Here is an 11,964-nt window from a genome sequence, read left to right on the forward strand (position 1 = left end):
AGCGCTAGGGAAAGAGGAGCGAAAGCTCACGGATAACACCAGCTATGGTTCGTACTTGCTGTGCGATCGGTTTTAATGTTAGATCGCACGACCGGTGTTGTGCCAAAAACTGATTGCTTGTATTTAAACTGCTATAAATAACTTGTTGGTCTATAATATGTGAAACATATGTCAAATGTATCCCTCATCAGTGATATCAAGTAATTTTGTGAACAACATTCCTATAACAAGGTAGAAGCCGCAATCAGCTTTTGGCAGTGACTTTTATGTATCCTTTATTTATGCAGTTAAAAAAAATTCTTGTTGAATTTAAAAATGCCTCTTTTAAAAGTAATCTGGCCAAGAGGACAGTTGAAATTGCAACAAATGCAAAAATAGTTCGGTAAACATATTCCAAGTGACAAAAGGGAGCTGATATATTATAATGTAAGAACAATAACACAGTTACAAAGATACTTGAGAAACAGGTAATTTTTTAATTTTATATATAACCCCTTTGTATTACCTGTTCACCAAAGTCTATTTAGCAACATACGTGACGATATTACACATAAGAAACACAAAGAAACATTAGAAATCAGTTTTTGGCAGGCAATCACTTTTTGGCACAACACCGGCAAGGGAATAAGCTTGACAATGGTTTATCTTTTCATTCTTTCCCCACCTGGAAGCAACATGAGGGAGCTCGTGTATCGAATGTTACCAAAAGAAGGCATCTAATCTGGATAGCAGCTGTGAGACGAGCTGATATGCAGCTCTCTTCCATCTCCAAATATCTGTTGGTGTGCTCCAGACATTTTCATTCCGGTAAGTTCTAAATATGTTTATATGACTCTTTATTGCCTATTAGTGTTATTTTCAATGCACGCTGAGGTCATAGCAAATTAGAACAAACATCCTACTGACTGATTTCCCAGATAGCAAGGAAACATTGAACAGATGTTGATTTTCCATCTGAACCATCAGAATCGTCAGGCTTGAAATGTCAACACAAAACCAATGTTGAAACAACATTGAAATACTGATGAAACCTGACACTGACATTGAAATAACATTGATTCACTGTTGTTCTGTCATCGTTGATTGTTGATCTATTTATAGTTGACAAGGTGACAACAATCACGTTGAAAAACCATTGATTTATGGTTGAGCAGGAAATTACAGCTGCTACCACTTGGACTATTCCATAGCCCCCCCTCTCACAGTGGTACATCCCTTCAGGTAACCATTGTCTTGTACAGTAGAGCGGGACATTCGATTTACTCTCAGCGGAATTGACCGGAGAAGGCATCAGTTCATGCACTGCACTGGCCTGCACCACGATTAATATAAGGTAAGAATGAATGACTTTTGTTCTATTCGTTATTTCCACGGTTGCATTTGAATAACAGTAAAAAACAAACAAACTTGTTAATGTAAAGTTTCGGACAAAATGTGGGAGCCCGAAATTGTGTCTACTTTCATCTTACAATCCGGCAACAAATAAATTGCACCGCGAACAAAGTCAACAAAGAAAACATTTTCGTTTCATACTTTTCCGTTATATTCCCTTACAAAGCTAGCTTAACACTTCGAGGGTTCCTTTGTTCTTGCCGTCGCCTCGGCGCTTGACCCAGACTTTCGCTCTGTAGTTGCTTTTTAGCATAGTACTACAAAAAATTGTAAATCTGTGATATATGATTGATAAACGTAAAGGTAACTGTATAAATGTGTTCAATGACTTTGTTACTTTTAATGATTGGAGAGCACCCGCTTCGATTCGCACTCAATTCAAACTTTACGTTGCACGCTCACCTAACTGTACGTTGCACGCTCACCTAACTTTACGTTGCACGCTCACCTAACTTTACGTTGCACACTCATTTACCTTGCGTTTGCACCTTTTGTCCACACGTAAACTGCGTTTTATTATTTATTTATTAGTTTTTCGCCTCTCACTGCTTAAGCCATTAATCTTTCTGGAATTGTTTTTTTAAACAGATGCGACCTCACAAAAGATATTAGCTATGCTGTCAGACCTGACGAGAGCTGTTAACGAACTCCGTGAGGAGGTCAGAGCCATCCGCCATCCCTGCTGCAATGAATCGGTAGATGCTGGGGTACTGCCTCTGGATTTGCCCTTGCACAACATTGAGGAGCTAAACAATGCAGAGGCAGCTCTTCAATCATAAGAGGCAAATAAGGCAATGGTAAGTATATAAAGGTTATGTACACTTTGTAACTATAAAGTGTAATAGCTGTCAGATGTGATTTAAATACATAACAACGGCCTGTTGATTAAACACACAAGCACTTGCATACACATTTAAGACATGAGACACGCTAATTCCATCTCTTAAAATGTGTCTATAGGTGAGACGCTTTGCCTTGATTGGAGGGACCACACTGGAGGTGCGAGTCCGCCGTGTAATGGCTAATGCCATTACAAATGAGCTGGCCTCGGTACTCAACTGGGCAGGGAAAAAAACCAAGGACCAGACAAAGCAAAAAATGGCATTTAAAGATACAGCGCTCTGCAAATGCATATATGGTGGTAAGTTTTACAGTTTTTTTGCTATATTACTTTGTCTTTCGTAATAACAAGACTTTCATGTCCGGTTAATCTGGAGATGGAGTCTTTGGTCTTTGGCTTGTTTAGTCCTCGGGTTGTAGTTGTACAGCCCGAGGACCCCATGTTTATTTTGTTTTAAAGGATACACGGCACACCATGCTAAGACTTATGACTTTTTCCGCTCATAGCTCTTTGGGAATCAAATGCGGCAGTTTGCAGATTTACGCCTGGTGGCTTTCATGTTTATCAGCCTAGGAGTTTACATACATTCTCCCCGCTGAAGACAGTTAACAAGAGCTTATTCATGTGCTCTAATTCACTGTTTTTGTTTGTGTGTGTGTGTATTTTTTTCCTAGATTTCCTGACGCAGCAGTTAGGGGCAAACTCTATGTCCGAGTTTGTCTTTGCACAAGCAGTGCAGAAATGGCTCCGATACGCCCCAGATCGTATGGGTATGGGTGGTGCAGGACGCACATCATGCATCCCCATCCCAGAGTAAAAAATTACAAACTTCTGTGAAACATATAAATGTAAATAGGAAACTGTCTTTTAATAAAGTATTTAGCAAACGAAACATGCCTATTGACCTTTTTTTGTTTATTTTTTTTCTCTGTTACATCACATGCAATGCTTTCTTATTTTAGGATATTAATATTGACATGATACATTGTGAGACATTTGTTGTTGTTTTTTATAAAGGGTGTCCAATTTGAGGAATAAGTACAATTATGTGTTTAGGTGGTTTAAGTATTGATGGAAACATGCAGTAGTTTACTATTTGGTTAAAATACCTATAAAGAGGTAGATTTCCAGTCATGATTAAACTGTTGTTTTAATAAAAAGCAACTGTGCGAAAGAGGTGGAAAATCAACACCATAGCTCAACAGTGTTTCAATATCAGAATCTGACATTGTTTCAATGTCAGATTCAATGTCAGGTTTCAACATTGATTCAACATCAAAACCTGACGTTGTTTCAACATTAAAAAAGGGTGCAAGAGTGACGTTAGGTCAACGTCACACTTCAACGTTGTTTCAATGACGTCGCCTGATATTGACTCAACGTTGTTTCAATGTTTCCTTGCTATCTGGGTTTGCAGAACTACCTTCTATTTATAGAGTTGCTAATTATTTGGCATTATTGCAGGCAAACCAGCCTATGAAATAGATGAAACACATTGTGACTGGGTTCCAGCGCTACACAAGGGGCACTCCGAAATCCTTGCTTCAAACATTCCACCATGCCAATCGACCTATTCACAAATCTTGTACCCAATCTTTGGTGAACTGGATATGTCCCTCCAGAGATTTAAAACTGCAAAACTGGTTCACCTTGTACATGCTGACTCCACAGACAAGGTACGAAAATATATCAGGCTACGTCAACAGCGGTGGGTCTTCAGGGTTTCTACTCCACGGCCGTATTTCATACGGGTCCACATTTCCAATGCATGCTACCGTCCTTTTTCTTTTAAACTGCTTTCTAGCAACCGTCCCTCCAACACAGTGTGTTTGTTTTGATTTGTGGCCCAGATATATGGCGCCGCGCTCCCACTATACATTGTGGCGTGACGTCAACTCCAAAAACCTATTAGCGTGAGCTTTACTTTGGTACATTTTAAATTATGTAAATTTTGTAAATTATGCAGTAAATTTGGTGGCTGATGATTGCAGGAAACATTTTTAGAGTTCTAGTTAAATGCAGAAGTTTCCTATCTACGGAGCCCCGCAAGGGACATGGGAGAAAAAAAAAATCTGAACTTTTGCGAGATTTCGCAAAAATTTTGTCTTAATAATTTGTTTTTAAAGTCAGTAATTTGTACAGAATTACACTGCCTTAGTGGCAGCAGTTCGGCCAGGGACTAAGCCCGTGTGAGCACAAAAAGGGGGCAAACACACACTTTCTTGATTGCATTAATATATTTTATACACTAAAAATGTTTCTTGGCAATAAATATAAGAGCAACAGTTTTTTTACCCCATGCAAAAGAAACACACTATGCATATAGTTATATTTTATCGTTATTAATTAATCAAACATAGTTTTTTCACCCAACAAAATACATTGTAACAGCGGTAGCCCGATATTAGACAGAACTGTCACACGATATTAAACAGAAGATTCAGCTCTGTAGAGTTATAATGAGGTAGTTCATTTCAAGTTGTAGATTCAAGCTGCTCTTAATATTTTTGGCCGCCAGATGTCAGTAAAGTAAAGAGAACCGTGTTGTAAAGCTTTGAGTAATTCGGTTTTTAGTACAAGAGTCAGTAGCTTCAGAAATCTTCATTTGCCGATCATGAATAAACTTTATACCAGATCTAATCACTCCATTCAGAAATGGAGCATTAAGTTCTTCTAGGAAAGAGTCCTCCTGTGGGCAGACCATCAGAAAAGATCAAGAACAGGAACACTAACTGGCAGTTACAGGAAATGGAGCTAGTGCAGAGAGACAAAGAAAGAAAAGAAAACCTAACCCAGACAGACTAGGCGTGTACTACCAAGTATGATTTTGTCTTTGGGGTGTCACTGTGCTTTTAACATTATTTTATTTGTAAAACCAGAGACCTGAAGGCAAATGAAGCAAAAGACGGAGGCATTTTTATTCCCTTTAGGTCTGAAGTGCATTGTTTTAGCTTCTGAATCTTTAAGATGAGCACGGTTTGCGCAGGTGAAAGTCAGGAGTATTCCTTCAACAAGCTGTTGTTAGCATAAAAGTGTAGTGTTGCAGTGCTTGTGTCAGTTACTAGTGTAGTGTTTTTATCTTACAATATAAAGAGTAATGCAAATATATTTAATCTTAATTAGAGAAATGTGAATATATCTTCACACCATTACAAGTACACGTGATTGTTTTTCTTTAGATTTTCACACATATATTTACATTTATTCTCAAATATACTGATAAATATATTAAAATAAATTAAATGTACATAAATTCCTAGATTTTCTTTCAGTTTTCAGTAAAATGGAAGTAAACAACTGTCTCGAAGAAAAAAACGCAAAAAAGCCTGCGGAAAAGAAATCTCGGTGAACCAAAGAACATTGTTGACATCGGCTTTAATGATGATAGCCTCGAAATAAAATACACCTCTTAAAATTAAAGACGGGATGCTCGATTAGGTTTAGACTTTGTGTTTAAACTCTAAACCTAATCGAACCGACTGGACTAAGCCCAACAAAACCCCCCAGAAAAGAAACGTGCAACAAGTTTATTTATTCTTTTTAATAAGTCAGGAGTGGTAATTTATGGGGAAAAAAACTCAAACAAACACTAATCTTCATTTTCAATAAGCTTAATAGCATTTATTACACCATAGACAAAGTATTGCCCACAAACATAATTCAGTATTATTTGTAATTAAAAATTTTATGACAACATTCAACAAAAAAAACAGTCTCCAGTCTAAACTAAATCCTTTTGGTAGATACTGTTTGACACAACAGATGTGTTGAAGTACAGAAACTGACACTTTGTCAACTCTGACTTGTCTTTCACGACTTAAAAACCTAAAAACCTAGTTGTCTTTTTTAATGTATCATTTGTAAACTTAAAAACACACCGAGTCCAGTTTGGCAGTGTGGTCTTTGTTAACATCTTGTCATTTTATTCTAAAATGGGAAACTCTCAAATGATGAGTCTTTTATTAAGTCATTCATAATATGTTATTGACCGTTTTCTGTAATATTTCTTTTTGGCCTTTTTCAACTTTTTATTCAATAGGCACAGTGTAAAGAGGACAGGAAAGCAGGGGCAGAGAGAGGGGAAGACATGCGGCAAAGGGCTGCGAGGGGACTCGAACCTGGCTGGCCACTGGCATGTGATTGCCCGCTTAAAGCTAACCGGTGCCCTATTGAGCTGTTTTAAGAAAAACAAAACAAAAACAAGCAAACAAACAAAAAAAAGACACAAAAAAAAGATGCAAAAGATTATTTTACATGCTCAGAAATATTATTTTCATTTGAGATCAATTTTACTTGTAAACAATCAATCAAATATATTTATATTAAGAATGTAAAAACAATTCCATGATCATCAATTTTGAGTCAATTTAATAAAGGGATGGTAATGAAAGATATAACATAGACTTAAACCAGTGGATACATAGTCAGAAATCATAGCAGTTTACCCAAAAAAAATAAAGTCTGTCTCCATGCAACAGAGTAAATAACAAAAAGAATAAATGAAAAAAAAAAATAGGAAAGGTGGTTATAATGGTGTAGGATACCTCAAAATACATTTAGAAGCAAATTACACAATCAAATTGTAAAGATTTCTTTCTATTTTAATCTGATTTTATACTTTGTTAATCTACTCATTCCACTGACAAACTTAAGGTGAAAACTTTCATAAAACCTTTTTTCTTATTTCCAAAAAACTGCTCGATGTATGAAAACAGGCCTTATTTTAAAAGCGATAAGTAAGGCCTTGCTTACACAGAGTTGGAGTAATGTTTTACTCAGTTCCATTTCTGCGGAAAAAGGAGCTGCAGACGAGGCTTCCTCCCAGGAACAGAAGGACGGTGGTGAACCAGCCAATGTAGAGCGCCGCTCCCAACTCCATCTTTTTAAGTACCCCATGATCAGGACCATAAGTATACTGGCTAGGATGAAAATGATCATTGATGGTGTTGGTGGTCCAGCTGACTGGTATGAGAAAAAAGAAGCCTGCAATGAGGAAGGCAATTCCAGAAGTCAGAGCCATTTTGCTCCTTTGCCTTTCGTCTGGCACGAAGTTCATAAGATTTCTCCCAGCCACACCAAGCAGGATCCCAAGGACCTCAATGATAATGGCAATGATGATAAGTGCTCTGGCAGCCTTCATGTCTTCAGGTAACGGTATATACTCGTACCCCATGCACTGCATTTGACCTGTTGGTAAGTACGCACATCTCTTCCATAAACCCTCCACAATGCACATGAGCATTTCGGAATCTTTGAAGGCTGTCATGATTCTCCATGCAGGGAGAGCACAGCTTATGATGCTTCCCACGAAGGCGATGCAGGCCAAAGCCAGGCCTAAAAGCTGTCTTTCGCAAGCCACCATAATGAAGCTCTGTGACTCTCTCCAAGGACCAAAGATGATGTGTTCAAAGGAGGTTCACAAATTTATCTGAAGAGCTCAGAAGGAAGTGGTTATTATTTGGTTTTTTTACTCGGAATTTGACTGTGGCTTCCTCTGTAACTGTGAAAATGCAAGTAGTATTTGATTGGATCATACTAAATATGAATTATGAAAAATGCTACATCTTCATTACAATTATAGTTGTATTGTTAACTTTTTAATATTTAGAACTTCATGACAAACTAGTCGCTAAGTAAGTTAATTCAGTGCAAATAAAGAAAATGTGTTCATTATCACTGAAATGTGTGAGATTTATTCAAAGCAGATAGTAACATAGAGTTTCCAGGAAGAATTTATATCGTTCAGAGTGACTTTATTGATGGTTGAGGGTCACCTTGTTGAAAAAAAGTTTTGAACAATAAAGTGTGTTTCATGGAGAGTGGCCAAAAGTTCCCTGGCTAGATGCTGATTTTGATTCCTAAGCAAAAAGTGCAGCTTAGCCTTGCTCAAAGCCCATAGAAAATGTAAACCAAGTACACCAATGTAACTTTCTGAGTGTATTGGCAAACCTGGGCTACATTTTTCATGGGATTTCGCTTTGCTGCATGATCATCAGACAAGCAATCATCTGTGGGCCAGTGGATTTTGTAACATAAGATTTTACTGTGACGGTGCTGACTAGTTATGATTTGGTGGTCTTTCTGAAAAAAGGTCTGAATAAAAAACTGAATAAAAAGGAATCTGATTTGTGAAATCAGGGGCTTTTGCATGCAATGTGTGCAAATGTGTGTGAATAAGAACCACATGTGGTCCTCTTTGCTCCAGTTTCACTGTGGCAACATGTATATTTCACAGAAACAACCATACAAACCAGCCACCACAAGTGCAACATGAAATGCTCCCCATATGGAAAAGAAATAGTAAAAACATACATGATTTACTCATGAAAGTGGCCACTTTCTCATTACTTTCATATATTGTTTTAGTAAGTATCCAAAACATACAAGTTTCATTATATAATTTTTCAAGGGATCTTATATCTGTTTTCACTCTTGTATGCTTTTTATACAAGTTTCACACAAGACAGATACAAACTTTATAAGATTTATATATATATCTTTTCCATATGGGTCAGAACAATCATTAATCTTTTTAATTTCTTTTATTTTTTTTCTCCTTGTTTGTACTGTTTATTGTTGTATGTTACTTGTAATCTTTATGTTTATGTCTTACTAAGAGTTTTTTTCTTTCATTTCCCTCCTGAATTCCCCTCTGTGCCCCTCTGTGTCTCTCTACTTGAGTGTGGTTTTGGTTCCTCTTTCTGTTTGATTCCTTCCTTCCTTTTAAACGTTAGACCCACATGTAACTTACAAAGACCCGAGTCTTTGTCAGGTTGTCAATGTTTTCTCATGCTGATGTGAAACGTGGGGGGAAAAGGGTTAAGAAAAAAATGAGTATTGTTGAAAAGCCATCTTTTTTGATGCAAGTTTTATATTAATGTTACTGTCAGACATTATTGAGGTGATAATTCAGTCCAGTATTGGCTCAATTACTTGTTTATTCCCTTCATTCATCACTGGTTTTAACTAAAAGCTTTTATTAATGCAGAGCATTGTTATCAGTGGAGGACTGCAGCAGCGAAGACAATTCATGAATCAACACGCTGAGCTGAAGTTAGCTACCCCATAAAAGTGGTCAACTTTAAGAAGAAATAAGTCTAAATCTTATGAAATTAGAGAAACTTTGGGTTAGTATCTTTCCCAGGAAAAATGCAAAATGCACGCAGACTGAGCAGGCAGGGATCAAACCACCAACTTTCCAGCTCCAGTAGAATTTGGCATATCAACATTACAAATAAAAATAATAATAATAATTATAAAAGTGTAACTTACATTACAAATAAGTAAAGTTTGTACAACAATACAACATGTTTGGTTTCCTGCATGTGTTTTCCAGAATCCATTTTGTCGTCAAATTTTTATTACATTGTGCATTAGGTGCAAATTATAGATTTATGTATCGACTTCCTTGTATGGACGCTGGCGAAATCAGAGTCTACAGACAGACCAAAATATTTCTGTCACAAGACTCTGAGGAATATTTTCAATTGGACCTTTAAATCCCCCCACCACCACCACCACCACCCCCACATGCAATTTTGTGCATCCCCAACCAATTGACACAGATTACCTGTCTAAGAATCTGATTTCACTGTTAGACTGTCAGACCTACCTACTTGTCTTGAAGAAGAACTCACTCATAAGCTAACTCTTAACTTAAGAATGCGACTTTCAATGCTGCTGAAACAGTAAAATTAAATTCAGCTGTTCATTTATAGGAACATCAATTTTCAAGGCAGTCAGTCAAAAAAAAAAAAAGAGTTAAAGAGATCTAACCGTCTAGAATTAAATATTCAGCAGCAGTGCAAAGATCATTGGAGAGCTTATACACAGACCTTCTCCAACACGCTGTATGAAAAGTGGAGTTTGCTAATTACATGTGATGTGAGCAATTCCTTCTGTTGCTTTCTGAGTCTGCTGCTACAAAGTCTTCTTACCCAAACACTTAGGACCACCACAGGTGGTCAGGACTTAAGACACAGAAAAGTGGAATTTGGACAATAGCATGAGGCTGCACCTTTTTGGGAGGCTTAGCATAGCAGAAGAGTTGGATGAAGGCTATCAAATTATCAGAATAAAGCACAACAAAAAAATCACATCATGTCTAGACTCATAGTAGTAGAAGATACTTGCCCCAGTTTGACTTGTGTTGAAGTGTTTATGTTTATTTAAAATTTGTGTAAATATTTATGTTTTAAAGGGTTTTGTTTTTCCATAGCAAACATTTAAAAAATATTTGTGCTGATTTAAGATTTGTGCTTTTTTTCTCTGACCTCTAAGATGTTTTACATTGTTTGACCTGTCGTTCACTCGCCAGCCAGCTAGCCCTGGTTTAGAAACACAATCAGGTACTAGGTCGCCTGTCCAATCAACAGGATGTATTACTCCTGTCATGGGCCTGGGTATGGGGACCCATGGTTCATGTGTGCGTTATGGACTTCTGTACTTTTGCAGGTCTGTTTTGGGACTGGCAGTTTACCGACCATGTTTATTTGTTGTGTCCTAAGATAAGATAAGATAAGATAACCTTTATTAGTCCCACACATGGGAAATTTGTTTTGTCACAGCAGGAAGTGGACAGTGCAAAAGTTATATAGCAAAAATTAGAATACAATAAGAATAAAATACTGTACACAACTGTACAGAATAGAATAAAATAAAATACTATATACAGTAGAATAAATAGAATAAAATATACAATAGGATAAAAATAGGATACAAATACTTTATACAACTGAGTAAAAATACAACTTTGTCAGAAAAAGAGTATTGCACTTAGTGTTATTGCACATGTGTGGATGTGTGTGTTTGATCACTTGGAGTCTTTGTTGTGGAGTCTGACAATCTGAAATCTCTCTGTCCCACACCGTGGGTGCCGCAGCCTGCCACTGAAGGAGCTGCTCAGTGCTGTCAGAGTCTCCTGCATGGGGTGGGAGATGTTGTCCATCAGGGATGACAGCTTAGCCACCATTCTCCTGTCACTCACCACCTCCACTGGGTCCAGAGGGCATCCTAGAACAGAGCTGGCCCTGCAGATCAGCCTGTTCAGTCTCTTCCTGTCCCCGACAGAGATGTTGCCACCCCAGCAGACCACACCGTAAAAGATGGCTGAGGCCACCACAGAGTCATAGAAGGTCTTCAGGAGTGGGCCCTCTACTCCAAACGACCTGAGTCTCCGCAACAGGTACAGTCTGCTCTGCCCTTTCCTGTAGAGGGCTTCTGAATTATGAGTCCAGTCCAGTTTGTTGTTCAGATGAACACCAAGGTACCTGTAGCTGTCCACAGCCTCAATGTCCATACCTTGGATGTTCAGTGGTTGCAGTGGAGGATGTTTGTGCCTGCGGAAGTCTACCACCAGCTCCTTTGTTTTACTGGTGTTGATGTGGAGGTAGTTCAGCTGGCACCAGTCCACAAAGTCTTGGGTCAGTCCTCTGTACTCCTTGTTGTCCCCATCAGTGATGAGGCCGACTATTGCAGAGTCATCAGAGAACTTCTGCAGGAAGCACTGGGTGGAGTTGTGGGAGAAGTCTGCAGTGTAGATGGTGAAGAGGAACGGAGCCAGAACCGTTCCCTGTGGGGCCCTGTACTGCAGATGACTCTGTCCGACACACAGCCCTGAGTTCTCACATACTGTGGTCGGTCGATGAGGTAGTCCAAAATCCAGGTAGTGAGGTGATGGTCCACTCCAGAGTTCTCCAGCTTGTCCTTCAGGACCGAGGGAAGAATAGTGT

The 11,964-nt window shown here is 38.3% G+C and overlaps 1 protein-coding gene and 1 long non-coding RNA gene across 2 annotated transcripts; one reads left to right on the top strand and one right to left on the bottom strand.

Moving 5' to 3' along the window:
- Window positions 1-6,746, top strand: LOC146510060 (uncharacterized). Its single transcript, XR_014876429.1, has 2 exons — window positions 1-2,189; window positions 2,353-6,746. It is a non-coding gene; the product is annotated as an uncharacterized LOC146510060 (long non-coding RNA).
- On the bottom strand, window positions 6,296-7,663 carry LOC146510061 (claudin-4-like). The gene is made up of 2 exons (XM_085174571.1): window positions 6,986-7,663; window positions 6,296-6,407 (listed from the first exon to the last, which is right to left on the bottom strand). The coding sequence occupies exon 1, from the start codon at window positions 7,593-7,595 to the stop codon at window positions 7,005-7,007; it is 591 nt and encodes a 196-aa protein (XP_085030697.1). The 5' UTR covers window positions 7,596-7,663; the 3' UTR covers window positions 6,296-6,407; window positions 6,986-7,004.
- Window positions 7,664-11,964: the final 4,301 nt, after the last annotated feature.

Source organism: Neolamprologus multifasciatus, chromosome 10 (assembly GCF_963576455.1).
Source record: "Neolamprologus multifasciatus chromosome 10, fNeoMul1.2, whole genome shotgun sequence".
NCBI classification, from domain to species: domain Eukaryota; kingdom Metazoa; phylum Chordata; class Actinopteri; order Cichliformes; family Cichlidae; genus Neolamprologus; species Neolamprologus multifasciatus.

What these genes read in the sequence shown, in the direction of transcription:
- LOC146510061 (XM_085174571.1), bottom strand. Translation starts at nt 7,595, where the DNA reads ATGGTGGCTTGCGAAAGACAGCTTTTAGGCCTGGCTTTGGCCTGCATC.